The 15,974-nt window shown below is 33.0% G+C and overlaps 2 protein-coding genes across 2 annotated transcripts; one reads left to right on the forward strand and one right to left on the reverse strand.

Moving 5' to 3' along the window:
- Positions 1-637: 637 nt before the first annotated feature.
- LOC143587868 (uncharacterized) lies at positions 638-5,601 on the forward strand. The gene is made up of 4 exons (XM_077069035.1): positions 638-1,620; positions 3,697-3,904; positions 4,001-4,130; positions 4,852-5,601. The coding sequence occupies exons 1-4, from the start codon at positions 728-730 to the stop codon at positions 5,130-5,132; spliced, it is 1,512 nt and encodes a 503-aa protein (XP_076925150.1). The 5' UTR covers positions 638-727; the 3' UTR covers positions 5,133-5,601.
- A 108-nt stretch (positions 5,602-5,709) lies between these two features.
- On the reverse strand, positions 5,710-15,534 carry LOC143587869 (sugar transporter ERD6-like 7). The gene is made up of 19 exons (XM_077069036.1): positions 15,302-15,534; positions 11,646-11,795; positions 11,440-11,502; positions 10,898-10,987; positions 10,721-10,780; positions 10,566-10,631; positions 10,396-10,461; positions 10,211-10,286; positions 9,936-10,000; positions 8,263-8,355; positions 8,101-8,181; positions 7,925-8,009; positions 7,433-7,476; positions 7,308-7,370; positions 7,177-7,236; positions 7,046-7,099; positions 6,907-6,966; positions 6,041-6,155; positions 5,710-5,958 (listed from the first exon to the last, which is right to left on the reverse strand). The coding sequence occupies exons 2-18, from the start codon at positions 11,781-11,783 to the stop codon at positions 6,099-6,101; spliced, it is 1,221 nt and encodes a 406-aa protein (XP_076925151.1). The 5' UTR covers positions 11,784-11,795; positions 15,302-15,534; the 3' UTR covers positions 5,710-5,958; positions 6,041-6,098.
- Between the last annotated feature and the right edge of the window lie 440 nt (positions 15,535-15,974).

Consider the following 15,974-nt stretch of genomic DNA (forward strand, 5'->3'; position numbering starts at 1 on the left):
CCATGTTTATAAATAAAAAATAATTGACATACGTCATTGTACATTAAATAGGAGCTTACGCAAACCATCCGATAACAAATCGAAATAAATATTAAGTCAAGTAAAACCTTCAAAGTTCAAACATGGTGAGGTGTAACTGTAAGCACCTAAAATTTTAAACCCATCTACGATCTTTTGATCACTATCAATATTTGAAAGTATATAACAAATCGGTATCAATCGATGCCAAATACATAAATAACATAAAAAAAATCAAAAACCAAATAACATATAAAATTTTTCTATCGTTATCACATGGCATCGGTGTTGTATATGTAAGTCTGCCTCTACTTAGCCTATAATATTTTTAAAAAACTTTATAACATACAAACTTTTTTGAGTGTAATAAAGTAATTTTCTCTACTTATTTTAAAAATATATTCTAATTTCAAAAAACTATTTGCAGCTAATTTCTCAAACAAAGCCTCTTATTTAAGTATATTGCATGTATTAGTAAATAAATGTATAAATAAATAAAAAAAACCTTTGAATTATGGCCAAATGTCAGCCAGCTTGTTTCCTTTGAGATTTCCTCTGTTATAACCTTCTCATTACTATCAAACAAACAAACACACACATAGAAAACCTTACTTATAATACCCATCAAAATCACTTATTAAATTCTTGATTTTCATCCAAAGTTTCAATTTTTATTAAAAAAAAAAAACATCTTTTCCTTGATCACAAAATGCTCAATATTTTCAACAAAAAGCTCCGGCGACTCTGCTCAAAACTCCGGTGGCCGGTACGCCGCCGTGCAAAGCCTAAAATTGTCATAAAAAGATTCAGAAAATCAAATTCAAGAAACCAAGATTCATTAATCAATTCAAATGGGTCAGCCACAATTCATCCAAAAACCGAAAACCCGATTCGAATTGCAACATTTAATGCTGCTTTATTCTCCATGGCACCAGCAGTCCCAGAGTTGACCAAAAAAGCTTCAACCTTTGACCATGGAGAAGATGATCAAGATCACACAAAGGCAAGTGCAAGTTTAAGTTTAAGTTTAAGTTCAAGGTCAAAGTCAATGGTTGACCGGCCCAAAAGTATACTAAAGCAATCACCTTTACATTCAAGCTCAATTAATAGTACTTCAGAAAGTTTGACTAAACAGCAGAAATTTGCAAAGTCAAAGCTAAGGGTGTCGATAAATTTACCCGATAACGAGATCTCATTGAAGCGAAGCGGGCAGTTGAGCGTTGTTACGGATGAATCCGAACCCGACCCGAGTTTAAGAACTGGTGGTTCTAAGGGTATAAGCAGGATTTTGAAAGGAAAAGGTGTTTTGAGATCATATAATAGTTTTACTTGTAGTGAAGTTGAAAGTCAAAGGGGGAGTTTTAGGTCAACCAAGACTGTTTTTGAGGTTTTGAAAGAATTGGATGCTGATATTTTGGCTTTACAAGATGTGAAAGCTGAAGAAGAGAAGGATATGAAACCATTGTCTGATTTGGCTGCTGCTTTGGGTATGAATTATGATTTTGCTGAGAGTTGGGCACCCGAATATGGTAACGCGGTTTTGTCAAAATGGCCGATCAAAAGATCGAAAGTTCAGAAAATTTTCGACGATTCTGATTTCAGGTTTGATTTTTATTCGCTTTTGTACAATATTTCGTGTTAGGATATGTTTTTTTTAACAAAGTTAGACCGGAAATAGAGTTTGCTTATCGAATTCGGCTAATTGTTCACATCATTTTTGAATAATTAGAGTGAAGAACTAATTAATCAAGAGTTTTAACTGACTTCTTTCTTACATAATCATAATTTGTTAAAACAAACAATGTCATAGATACAACTTTAAAGTTTAAACAATAAACATGTTGTAGTTGATTATCTGATTCTGATTATTCAATACCACAGAATATTTTTAAAAATATATATTAAATCAAGTAACATTCTTTTAAATTTTGCATGGTTTCTAGTTTGCATTAATGAGGTTTAAACCAATAAAATTTTGTCAATTTCAAAATAAATAAATTTTCTAAAACAGGAAAGTGAAATGAATGTTTTGGTTATGTCATGGGTTCTATCTTGGGGGGAGAAGGGGGCCACATGACTCTTCATTTTCAATGAAGCAAATGGTTACTCAAGGAAAGGGCATTATAGTACAATTGTATAGTAAATTTTGTGAAAGGCATAAACGGATCCTCCAATGGTTTTAGTACTTAAAAAAAGATAACATACACTTTAGGGGTTGTTTGATAGTCGTTTAATAATTTACCTCTAAATCGGGCAAATGTAGAGTTCTTAACCATTTAGAGGTTACCTTTTAATTAGTCAATACTCTTAATGGTTCATCACTAAATTGTCAAACAGTCCCTTAGATCAAATATTATAAACTTTGGGTTAAATAAATAAACTAAAACAAATTTAAAGAAAAACAAGTCAAAACGCTTACAGCCTTCTAAATCGCAAGTAGGTTAATTCGATCACTAATTCACTATTATTATTGCTATTACTATAACAATAGTTCTAATCATATTAATATATATATTTACAAAACTATAAAAGAAAAATATATTGAGGGGTATACTTAACTTGACTTAAATCATTTTATTTCATTAAAAAATGTGATGAAAACAAATTTCATAAAATCAAGAGGGACCCACAAAATAAACATATCACGTAGAAAAAATAGGATAGAGGGTTCTAAATTCTTAGCATTTGGAGTGGGAGTGGGGGTGGGGGTGGGGGTGGGGGTGTTTTCTTGATGGTTACAAAAATTAGAAACCAATCTTTCTGTCATCAGCTAACTTTTGCAGTTTTTCTATTGAACATTTCATTTAACCCAAATAACAAGTTGAATATTAGTGCTGTTTGGTATCATGCTTGAGAACAGTTGTATGCAAAAAAAAAAAGAAGAAGAAAAAAGGAAAAAGAAAAAGTTCAACTACTACTACAAATAGCTTTCTTAAACATTAATTTGAGTCCAATATTTTTATTTAGAATCTTTACACATCAAGTGTCCAATCATTTTCCATATCTGTAATCTGTGTGAATGTCATTTGTTTTCTGTTCAGTTTGATGCTGAAATTTGATCAATATAGTTCCGGGTTTGATATGATAATTTGGAATACTCAAATACATTTGGTCTTTTAGTGTTTATGAGCTTCTTAATGATAGTGATTTAGGTTTACTGTGATCGATAAACATAACCGTCTATGAAATTTTATCAAAATTACTTCGGATGGTGACATTTAGCTAAAAATGTACATTAGTTTGATGTTATGCGTGACGCGTGTAAGTTAATACTTTTTTGAAGTTGTAAAACTGAGAAATGAAATAAAGAATTAGTTGAAAACCGCAAAAGATTCTATTTTGAGATTAAAGAACTGTAATTGATTTGATATAGTAAAAGTCAATGGTTTTCGGTAGATTACATATAGGGTTGACTTGTTTGAGTCAAAGTCATAATGGGATCACAAAATCTATGGTTGACTTGATTAAAAAACGGATCGGGTCGATACACTTAAATTTTTTTTTTTAAATTTAAAAATGATTTATGAGGTTGTATGCGCTAAAAACAGCGTTAGTTGACCTTCAAGTTTCAACGAGTTTGACCCGTTTTCTTGTAGCTGTTTTTTTTTTAAATTTGTAGTTTGTAGGTTTTTTTTGGTGTCAAAGTGAGTAATTTAATAGTTTCTTACACGAATGCAGGAACGTTTTAAAGGCGACGATTGATGTTCCACAAACTGGAGAAGTTGACTTCCATTGTACACTTCTTGACCATCTTGATGAAAATTGGCGAATGAAGCAAATAAATGCGATAATTCAATCTAGTGACCGACCATACATATTAGCTGGAGGTATCAACTCTCTTGATGAAACAGACTACTCGCCCGAAAGATGGACCGACATTGTTAAGGTACACAAAAATCCACTCTTGGGTCAAACGGGCCGGGCTGGGTTGACCCACAAACACTTTCTCTTATTCTTAAAAGTTCTGTTCTTGTTCTTTCAGTATTATGAAGAAATGGGAAAACCGACACCAAAAGTTGAAGTGATGAAGTACTTAAAGAGCAAGCAGTATACCGATGCTAAGGATTTTGCAGGCGAATGTGAATCTGTTGTCATTATCGCTAAAGGCCAAAGTATGAACACCTTAACCAACTTTTTATAACTGTTGATTATATTTATTACTAGTTTGTTATTAGGATTTAGTTGTCTTCACCCCACGGGCCCATTATAGATCAGTCTAAGTTTCTGGTTTCCCATTTGAATATTTTGAGGGTAACGGTGTGCATGGGTCGGTTTTGGGCTCAAACCGAACCTATAAACTGGAAATTGAGTTTTTGAAAATTATTCATTTCAGTTTTTTAACTATTGGTTTTTCCAGTATTCGGTTTTGGTTGGTTTGGTTACGGATTTTTTGGTGTTACCATTTAGGCTTGTAGTTTTTGGGTCGAAAAAAAATTGGTACATAATATCAATTTGGGTCTAAATATTTTTGTTAATTAATAATTAATTGATCATTATACATTTGGGCTAAAATATTTGGGTAACACTATTTATTAAGTTCTAATAATGCAAAACTAATAATGAAAATTCACAAATTTGGTTAAGTTTTTATATTTTTTTATTTCGTTTTAATATGTTCGGTTTTTACAAAATCATAAAACCAAACCGTTGGTTTTTGCAGTTACATATTAGTTTTTTCAATTTTATGCACACTCCTAATTAAGGCTTTCCCTCCTATCCAATCACAGATTTACGGCTTTCAAATATATGATTCGAGTCTCTTCTACAATAACAATTATGGTTCTTATTTCATTTGTGAACCTTAAAAATAACAACTTAAATGATTTAATGCAGATGTGCAAGGTACATGCAAATACGGTACTAGGGTAGATTATATATTGGTGTCGCCCGATTCACCCTACAAGTTTGTTCCCGGCTCGTACATGGTTTTATCATCAAAAGGTACTTCTGACCATCACATAGTCAAAGTTGAAGTAACAAAGGTAGACGAATCTGCTCAACAACAACAACAGCCATACGTTAGAAGACATCGACTTCCTAAACAAAAAGTTGAGAAGATAACGAATTCTAATTCATCAAAGGGGGTATGGAAAATGCAAACATTAGATAGATAGTGACAATACAAATAGTTAACTTTATATTAAAGGAGGTTCAAAGGAGAACCTTTAAATAATTTGGAACCATATGAACCATTTTTGGTTCTCTGATCATATTTGAAGCAAGTCGCGATCTTCTTTAAACGAACAGTCCCCTCTATGATCAAAGGAAATAAAGTGGCTCTTCTGGTTCATGGTTATTTAATGGTTCTAATTTGAACGCGCCCCACTTTATATATATGTGTGTATACATCTTTTTTCTTTTTTTTTTATTGGAATGAGCTTTGTGTTTGTTATAAGAAGAGGAAGGTGGAGTGCATCTCACCAATGTAAAGAGATATATTATTTTGTAGATTTTTTTTTCGAAACAGATATATTTGTGTAGTTTGATTGAAAGTAATATGATTTTGTTTGTTGAATTTAGTTGAAAAGTCGTCCAAAATGTATTTTAACCATATTGAATCTCCTCAATTGTAATTGATATATACTTGACGCATAAAATACTAAATAGAATATAAATTTTTGTACACGGAGTGTTTTGGGTCAGCCCAATCCAAGATACAAATTACCGTTTTGACCTTTTGAGACCTTTAAAAGGCAGCCTTCACAAATGATTCATACACAAACACAGAGTAGAAACGATTAATGATTTATTATCAAGCCGATTTGATACTCATTCAAGAATGTAATGTTACACAACGAACTTGTAACTTGTGACATTCGTGTCACTGATGATTAATGGCCGCTTGTATCTGTTCCAAAGTTTTCCCTTTTGTTTCAGGCACCAACTTGACCACAAACAAAATACAAACTACATTTACTGCTGCATAAAGGAGGAAAGTGCCTGAAACAACACAAGTACATCTCAATATTAATAAACATTACAAAATAAACAAGATAATGAAGTATTAACATAGTACACTTACCATAAGAACTCCATGTCAAGAGGAAATTGAAAGTGTAGGAAACAACCCATGCACCAGCCTAGTTTACTAATGTCACCAGTCCACCAGCAGTGCCCTTGATGTTAATGGAGAATATCTACATATAACATATATACTTATCATACTTATCTGATTATAAACGGTCTGACGAGTAACATTTTTGTGTATTGGTCGGTAAAAAAGGTCAAAACAGGTAAGTTTTGTATGGTTTGCAAGGGTGGATTCAGGTTGGGTTGACCTTTTATACTTTTGACCCGTTACCATTTAAGCTATTGCTTATAAAGTTATAAGCATACCCGTTTGACCGTTAAGAGGTAAAAACATAACCTGAACCAATCTATTGATCATAAACAAATGAGTTGAACGCGTGTTGAAGTGGATATATGTTAAAAAGAGTATGCACGAAACTGAATAACCGAACCCAATATAAAACGACGTTTTGGTTGTCGTTTTGGTTCTATGTTTTTTTTCCAAACCCGGTTTTCTGTTCGGTTTTGCTAAAACCAAAAACAGAAAAAATGAACCAAACCGATTGGAACCGAACCAAAAAACGGATCTTTAGTAATTTATATGAAATTAATAAATGGTGTAGCCCAAAAACTTTGGGTCCAAATGGGTATAATCAATTAATTATCAACTAACAAAAATATTTAGGCCCAAAGTTTCAGTCCGAACTCCCAAATTCATATGTTGGGCTGTTTTATCTTTCTTCAGCCCAAGATTTTCAAACCCAAATGGTAAAACGAAAACCATACCGAACCCTTTATATAAACGACCTAAATCGACCCATGCACACCCCAGTTGTTAAATATAGATATTAATGTATATTTATTTGAATATTTATGTACCTCGGACATTATGACCCATGGAACCGCTCCCATTCCTAATGAGAATCCTGCTATATACAACTGTGTAAGAGCAAAATGATTTCAGAATACATTTTTATGTTAAAAATTTAAATTTTTTAACTGAAGTTAATATGTTCACCAGGATCCCAGTTACGGCTAGAGCAGGTGCTGCTGCTACAGATTTTTGATTAGCCTGAACACAAGATTATATTTCATTTTTAAATCAACAGTAGACGATTTTGTAAACGTTTTGTGTGATCTGATTATTACCTTCATGTAAAATGAAGATGCTGCTAATAAACATCCCACAGTCATCCCTGCCACAGAAACCTTGAAATACACATGTGATTAAGGTTTGTGTTGATACATAATATGCTGTAGGTATGCATTACAAAGTTTACCAGTAATAGTGGCTTTCTACCGGCTTTGTCTATAAATAGTGCATTTAAGGCGGTAACTACAACCTGATAAATATAAGAACGTCATTAAATAGAGTTCTAATCTTTTGAATTTAACATGATAGTACCTGAAGAACAGCATAGGTTATTTTACCAATTTCAGCTGAAACTCCTGAAAGATATTGAATTTTATTCAAAGTGTTACACATGGTTGCATCTATATTAATTGTGTTACATATTGTTACTATGTTTTCTCTAAGATGCTACAAGTACCTGACGGATCTAGGATTTTTAATCATGGTACCATTACAAAAGGAATTTCAAGGATGCAATAATAACATTTATTTTTATTTTATTTTTTTGTACACTACAAATGAAGCAAGGTGGACAGGTCTGGTAAAACGAGTAAGTTTCTGTGCAAGTAGAGATGGGTCGCGTTGATCCGAAACACTTTAATCCAAAGTTATTGATTATTGCTGAATAATCAGTAGTTAAATATTATACAATTTAACAGGAATATTTCTTTTAAATTAAAAAAATTGGGAGGTTTTAGGCATTAAAAATAAATTTTTGACACCTATAGTAGTTAAGATTGCTGGAACATTATTCTAGATACATACCTGCAGACACAAAAATACTGCTTGCATAAAAGCATATACCATTTATTCCTCCAAATTGTTGAAATATCATCAATCCAACTCCTATCTTCACATTAAAAATGGGAAAAATATAAGAAGAAAAATTAACATTAAATTCTGACATAACATATAACATTTGAACAGGATGACAAAATTACAATAACCGATCTCATATATCGTGTCTGAAACAAATCAAATAGTCTGGCTTTCGGGAGCCTTTCTAGTGTTTCTATATAATCCTATAAAAAGTGCAACATTTGATGATATGATATTGTTTTAAAGATTACGTGGGATGAAAGTTATAGCATTGAAATGCAAACCTTGATTTCAGCTGCCTCTTCGGATACATCAACACCCTCCCCGCGAAGTTCCCTGAGTGCAAAATCAAATTCTGTTTGCTTTCCTTCCTTAGCCTGCATGAAAGGGCCGGTCGGTTGAGTTGGGTAAAATGAATAAATGGGTCATGTTTAGGCTGATTGATCATGGCACTGTGGTTTTGTTGTTTGAAGAAACAGGCAAAAAGTCACAGTTGACTTTTGGTCAAAGTCAACGATGACTTTGACCAAAACGACAGCGCTATGCCGCTATGTCTATCAAGAAGCTATTGAAAGCTGCATCTTTACTTTCAGGGCTTTAACTAGTCCATGCCAAGCTTGTATGTTTTTATTATCTCTAATAAAAGTTTGTCCGGTACTGTCTCTTTTTTCAAAAAAAAAAAACAAAAACAAAAATGGGCCAGGCTGTTTTTTAAGTTTGTATATAAATAGTTGATTATGATTATAGAAACAATACTATTATAACCAGTATCTAAATTTCTGAATAAAAAAGATTTAGGGGGTGTTTGTTTTTTCTTCAAACATCTTCAAGGGAGCTAATGTCTGCAGGCGCGCAGACATTACCCTTGAAGACTGTTTGTTTTTTTTCTTAAAACAGATCTGAAGTTATCTTCTTTCATCTTAAAAGAAAAGCAAGGAAATCTTGCTTAAAACATCTTCACAAAAAAACCCTACTCTTCTCCCTTTGCAGCCACCCTCTCATCCACTGCTCCTACCACCGTCCGCCAACACCACCACCCACCGTACGCCGCCACCACCACCACCCCCGTACCCCGCCGCCACCGTCCACCACCATCCACCGCCACCACCACCGTCCACCACCCACCATCCATCACCACCACCGTCCACCACCCACCATCCATCACCACCACCGTCCGCCACCACCACCACCATCCATCACCGCCACCACCACCATCCATCACCCACCACCACCACCATCCATCACCGCCACCACCACCACCATCCATCACCGCCACCACCACCGTCCACCACCCACCATCCATCACCACCACCGTCCACCACCCACCATCCATCACCACCACCGTCCGCCACCACCACCACCATCCATCACCACCACCGTCCACCACCCACCATCCATCACCACCACCATCCATCACCACCACCACCATCCATCACCGCCACCACCACCATCCATCACCCACCACCACCACCATCCATCACCACCACCGTCCACCACCAACCAAAACCATCCATCACCACCACCCATTGTCCACCACCACCATCCACCGCCACTACCCACCGTCCGCCGCCACTACCACCATCCACCACCACCACCTTCCACCACCCACCAAAACCAAATCGGCATGGCAAGCAAAGACTAAAAACTAGATGTAACTTGAATAAATGACTTCTATCTTGTGAGATAAGTTTGACAGTTATGCAGACAGTATCAGCTTATAAAAACAAACAGTCTTATATTTTCAGCTTGCAGATCTTCAGACCACATCTTCAGTTGCAGACATGAAAACAGATGAAATCAGCTTGCAGACAGTTTATGTCTGCAAAAACAAACAGCACCTTAGGAGGTTGTATTAGAATGCGCTGAAAATCAGACTTTCAACTGCTCGACTCATTTGGTGTGCTCTCCTTTTAGCTAAAGGTTGAAATTAACGCGTCTACTTTTCCGTAAACCTTACCAGCCATCTAGGAGATTCTGGTATAAGATATAGGCCCACGAGTAAAACCAAACAGGGAATCACTCCTGCAGCCAAATCACGAGGTTATATCGCTTTGAAATTTGCATATAATTTAGTTTTTTCTAATAATACATGACATTAAAAATAAGTTCACACATAGTTGTATCCAAAATAAAGTATTTTTTGGTCTGGTAATGTTAACATAAAAAACTTCAGTATTTTGGATAAAACTATATTGCAATTATAAAAGGATAATAATAATGATTTCTAAGAACCTGCCAAAGCCATGGTTCTCCAGTGTAGCAGTGTTCCTATTATAAAAGAAACTGACACTCCACCAATGATCAAGAGCTGCAAAAGTAGATTAAAATAGAACACTTCAAAAATATTATCAAATGCTCAATGTGTATGTATGTGGTTTTATATATAAAGTCATAATACTAATGTGTGTATATATAACCTGATTTGCTGCTGTTAACAAGCCTCTTAACTGTTTCGGTGCTATTTCCGCTATGAACACAGGTACCTTACAACACAAAAACATAGTAATTTGGTCTTCATAAAGTATTATTAATTAATATGTAAACCGTAACATATTAATTACGAGTTTAATGATTCAGAGTGATGTACCACATAGGAAAATACTCCCATTCCATATCCTGTTGCTAATCGTCCGGTGTCTAGAGGCACAGGCCCCTTTCATCATCAAAAGAATATTATTTGGTCATTGTTTTTTATAAACTTGGAGAATTTAAAGTTCTGATGAAAACTTAATTTGTGTATACCTGAGCAAAGTAAATTGCTAGCCACCCTACTATACAGACAACACTAGATACTCTCATTGCCTGCATGAATGTGGAATGAAAGATTTAATGTTTTTAATTTGTACAAAACCGTAAGTTTGTAATTTCGTAGATGACAATGGCTAAGTTTATATTCTTGTATCAGTTTTATCAACTTACCCCTTTCCGGCCAAAGAAATCAGCTATGGGCCCACTTGTAATGGCGCCGATCATCGCACCAAATGTCGTTATTGACCCAAACAAAGAATACTACAAAGACAACATAATAATTTACTAAATACTTTGAGTCTATAGCTAATATTTCTAGTTCTAATAACTTGTTGCATTCTTGAATTTTACTGAAAAGTAAATTAAGCACTTCTAGACAACTATCTACATGTCTTGTATAGATGTTTTTTCTTTTTAAATAAGTTAATCTCGTTGTTTACGTTATGATTTGGTTCATATTTTATGTTCTCTCTATTACTGATGGATTCCGCGGCACCTTAAATAAATCACACATTGTATAGTTTTGTACGACCACATGAGAGATACTACCATGTCTGACATTTCAATCAAAACAATTTATTAGTAAAGTTTAGAAGATTATAGATCTAAAATCCACAAATAGTATCACCAAGTCACCAACACGCTGTTGGATGCATTGGTCGTGGCCTGTGAATGAGAGGAGAACTTCACAGCTAACTACTATTTCGACTAACCTGTGCTATTGTTAGATCTAGATCTTTCTTGATGCCAGCCTCACTAGGAGATGAATATCCAATCTGAAAAGAGAAAGCCATAAATAATTATGGTTGGCACCAATAATATTTTCACATATTCAAACTTGTGTAGGTAAAGAAAAGTTAACTATTATTTTTTATTTCAAGATTTCAAGAAAATAAACTTATGACAACTTGGCACTTACACCTGTTCCAAAAGAAAATGAACCACACACTGCAACAAATGTGCTCAAGTAAACCATATAGTTATTCTCCTTTCTTGTTTCATCTTGAGCAATAAGTGGAGCTCTGCCATCTTGAACTTTGTCCACTTTAGTAACCATGCTTATGTTCACCTGCTTTGTTTAAGAAAATCATCTCTCACAAGAACCAAGTAAAAATGTTACAAATATGTGTAGATCATATATGTTTAAAGGAAGAATTCAACTGGAGTTTTATATGTCGCCGGAACACTAATTTTCCCCGTTTACCAGAAAAGCGAGAGACTTTTTTTAACACGTTTTCTAATCAAAATTATTTTCAAAAGTTACACATTCACATTACAGATTTTAATAATTTCAACTTATTAAAATGTGGAAGACTGTTAAGGAGAAGACTGTTGAAACAGAACATGTGGTTCAAGTAAAGATCAAGAGCTTGTGTGGTTCAAGTAACAATGAAAGATTATCACAAAACCTTGATTACGGGGAAGACCGTTGAAATTAATCAAGACTTAATCTTAGTATTATGAAAATAATAGAAGTTAGGTGTTGAATATGTAATTAGTATTAAAACTGATTTATTATTATACTAGGATATTGACCCGTGTTACACGTGGGTCGAAAATATTTCAAACGTTATATATATATATATATATATATATATATATATATATATATATATATACTAGTTTTTATCCCCCGTATTACGGGTGTTATTTTATATTTTTTGTTTTTAATATTTATTTATTTTTTGAATGTTTATTTTTTGTTATTGTATGAAAGTTAATAATATACTTATGGTTAGATGATAAGTTGTTTAATAAATAAATGAGATGTTATAACCCGGTTTAAAATTAGCTATATGGGTTTGATGAGACCCAAGACCCGTTTATTTTTTTTACTATAAAATTGGTTTTTTAATTATAAATAATATATATCTTTTTTTAAATAAATCATATATTAATTTTTAGTATCTCCCTACTTTATAGGATTTTTAAATCAAATATTTGGTGAGATTGATTTTTAATTTAGTGAGATGTTATAACCCGTTTAAGAAATATATGGGTTTGATGAGACCATACCCTTGAATTCGGGTCAAATGCATGAGAAGCCTCCATTTAAAAATCAAGCAAATCTGTTGACTCTAAAATATCGCGACACGTAGGATTTTTATGTTTTTGTTTATATATATTATAGATCATAAAATTTATTTACTTTGTTCTATGTGAAACCACAAGATGTAGATTAAATATGTATAAATGATGGAATGAGAAACTGAATTGCTAAAATAATAGTCATACTAAAAAGAAAACACAAAATCATTTATAAATAATTAATTGTGATAAAAAATCGGTTTTTAAATCATTTGAAAGAAAATGGTTGGTTTAGATTGGTAAAAATCTGCATTGAAATAGATTTGGCTGGTTAAATCTAAAACTGATGCTAAATTGCAATTTATTATTTTTTTTTAAATGTTGTACATGCTTTTGATGCGGTTTTTAAACCGCATCTAAAGATGGTTGATAGAAAATGTTACACCTTCTTTTGACGCGGTTTAGTGGGCTTTTGCCGCGCTTTCCAAAACCGCGTCTAAAAACCAGACTAGCTTTTGCCTCCCTTGCCACGGTCCAAAACCGCGTCTAAAAACCATTTTCACCGCGTCTAAAAAGCATTTTTCTACTAGTCGATAATTGGATTAGCATATATTGGTGAACAATTCAACCATTTGTAACATACGCTATCTAAATCAATAAACGAAATTCTTGTAAATTCTCCTTTTGCTATCATAAAACACTAACATGTTTAATTAGATTACGATGAAAAAATTGCAAGAGTTCTATCTTCTAGTGAAAAATGTCATAGGGGTTTGACCCAACTGTCAGTTGTATCTTCTAGAGCTCCAGTTTTAGAAGTCAAATTTTATATTTGCTTAGTTTTTCTTTACTATAAAAACACGTGAATCTTTTATTTAAGTCATTTACAGTAGAAACTCTATAAAATAATACACTTGAGACCACTAAGATTTATTAATTAAAAGAGTTATTAATTAATCGATAAATTAATAATTATTAATTTATATATTAATTAATATTTTATTAATTTATAATAGAATACTTAGTTTACAAACACCTTTCAAGCTTCCACTTAATTATTATATACAATGCATGTATATCAAATGAACGGCCCAATTTGAAAGAAACCTTCAATCTCTCATCTTATTATGCTTCTTGTGTTAAATGCACTTTATGGACATTAAAAATATTTTCTATATAAATACAAGATCAAAATAGGTTAACACAAACACCAGAAGTTTTTACCATGCTAAGGAAAATTAGAGACGAGATTCAAGAGAAAATTGATTTAAAAAAAAACAAAAGACAATTGAGTCATTTTTCAAGAAACCTTTATAAATCATTCATGTAATATGCTATATATAAGGAATTATTATTTTATATTTTATATGGGGTCTAAAGAAATTATCAAAAATGTATTATTTTATAATTTTAGCGAATTATTAATTTAGCACCCTATCCCCGAGTCGGGACCGGCAAAAAATATTATCTTAGAGAGTTTAGTAAATAATCGAGTATTAATTTATCGAGTTTCTAGTGTACTTGTTTATTCTGGAAGACAATTTCAGTTTTGGCTCCTATAAAAGCGGCTTGATGCAATGGTTTGGACATTCAATAATATATATAAAATCAACTCTTTCTCTTCATAATTGCAAAATATGGACGCATTATTCTTTACAAAATGTACTGTCATATCAACATTAGATGTTCATAAGACATGAGACACATGGTATGTTTTTTTATAAATTCAGAATTACGTTGTACATAGGTTAGGTTTGCTTTCCTATCAAGTTCCCAGCTAGACTTTGACATGCATGAGCTTTGTACCATCTCATATTTCAAAATTAACTCCCAGAACAAGTGAAAAATTGTTGGGCTGGCAACTCTAATAATTAACTCATACGTGGATGGATCGGTAAGAATGCGAAAAAGAACAAAGAACTGGATCAATGCATCAACAAAGATTTTTATCAATTTCATTTTATTTTAGATTCTACTATACGGCTTTCTTCGTTTTACTCTTTTTTAGAATACTGGTTATTTTAAACGAATGTTGTCACAATTCCAATTTCATATAAGGTCAGATATAGTTATGTGTGGCTTACTTTCACCAAACTCCAAACTTAAGATCTTGATCAGTATATTTTTAGAAAGACTAACTCACAGTCTCACACATCCGCTAGTTCTACTTCTATATTTAAACCTGTTGTTCACTATGAGACCTTAACCTCAACCACTTGTAGAGGGAGTGATATATCATATATACAATCTTGATCTCATATCACTGTACGTGCTAGAAACCCTTTGGTTAATATTTCGGTATCTTATGTAATTCTTTAACGACAACTTTTATATACGATATAATTTTTTTTGTTGGCATGGGTTTTATCTAAACATTTACAAGAAAGTATCAAGATTTATTTGCTTCCGCTTTGTATGGTACACGGCGGTCAGCAGTCCCGTCCCATTTGAGTTGCTACGAGAGCATATCATATAATTGAACTTGAAATTTTTAAAGATGCAAGTAAGCAAGGAGTGATGGCACAAGTTCTACCAGTTTCGACGTACCTGTGTTTCTTCGGGTGAGATTAAAACCGATTTGGATCAGCAGCGGCTACTTCTTTACCCAGTGATTATGTTGAAAATGGAAGTGTGCATGAATTGGAGTTTGAAATTTGCAGAAATGATCGGATCATTGGTAGACTTTCTTAGGAAAGAATGGTGAGGAAGGAGTCAGCTTGATGAAAGAATGCCTTGTTTGTGGGATACCGCATATATTATAGTGACTGTCTTATGTAACTATCTAAGCTGTTTCAACATAACACGACGTCCTCTTATTATTATTATTATTATTATTTAAAGAAACCACATTTATTTTGAACTGTCATAACTCATAACTCTCTTTCATGTCACTATGTTTATTGTTTAAGATGTCCTCTAATTTTGGTACTCCTTTTGATCCACAAAAATCTATTAATTATTGTTTTTTACCAACAAATTAAAAGGGTACTTTTTAAAAAGCTTTTATATAATAAATAATGTAATTTTATTTTGTGAACGGTTGGCCTAAACACACGTCAGACACTTATGTTTATAAGTTCACTACTCCAACTATGTTAGTCTAACTATGATTCTTGTAATGATTTACTTGACTAAAGAGAAACCCAAGATTATTATATGAAACAAAAATCACTTTGTACAGATGAAAGATACTCAAATCTTCCTAATCTATATTTTTCTA

This window comes from Bidens hawaiensis, unplaced genomic scaffold, assembly GCF_021521415.1.
Source record: "Bidens hawaiensis isolate Kalapana, Puna unplaced genomic scaffold, B.hawaiensis_p1.1 tig00035911_1, whole genome shotgun sequence".
Classification (NCBI taxonomy): domain Eukaryota; kingdom Viridiplantae; phylum Streptophyta; class Magnoliopsida; order Asterales; family Asteraceae; genus Bidens; species Bidens hawaiensis.

Coding starts and splice junctions, on each gene's coding strand:
- LOC143587868 (XM_077069035.1), top strand. CDS start 728: ATGCTCAATATTTTCAACAAAAAGCTCCGGCGACTCTGCTCAAAACTC. Junction 1,621..3,696: donor TTCGACGATTCTGATTTCAG/GTTTGATTTTTA, acceptor ACACGAATGCAG/GAACGTTTTAAAGGCGACGA. Junction 4,131..4,851: donor CATTATCGCTAAAGGCCAAA/GTATGAACACCT, acceptor GATTTAATGCAG/ATGTGCAAGGTACATGCAAA.
- LOC143587869 (XM_077069036.1), bottom strand. CDS start 11,783: ATGGTTACTAAAGTGGACAAAGTTCAAGATGGCAGAGCTCCACTTATT. Junction 8,010..8,100: donor GATATATGAGATCGGTTATT/GTAATTTTGTCA, acceptor TTTAATGTGAAG/ATAGGAGTTGGATTGATGAT. Junction 7,477..7,924: donor CAGTATTTTTGTGTCTGCAG/GTATGTATCTAG, acceptor AATATCTTTCAG/GAGTTTCAGCTGAAATTGGT.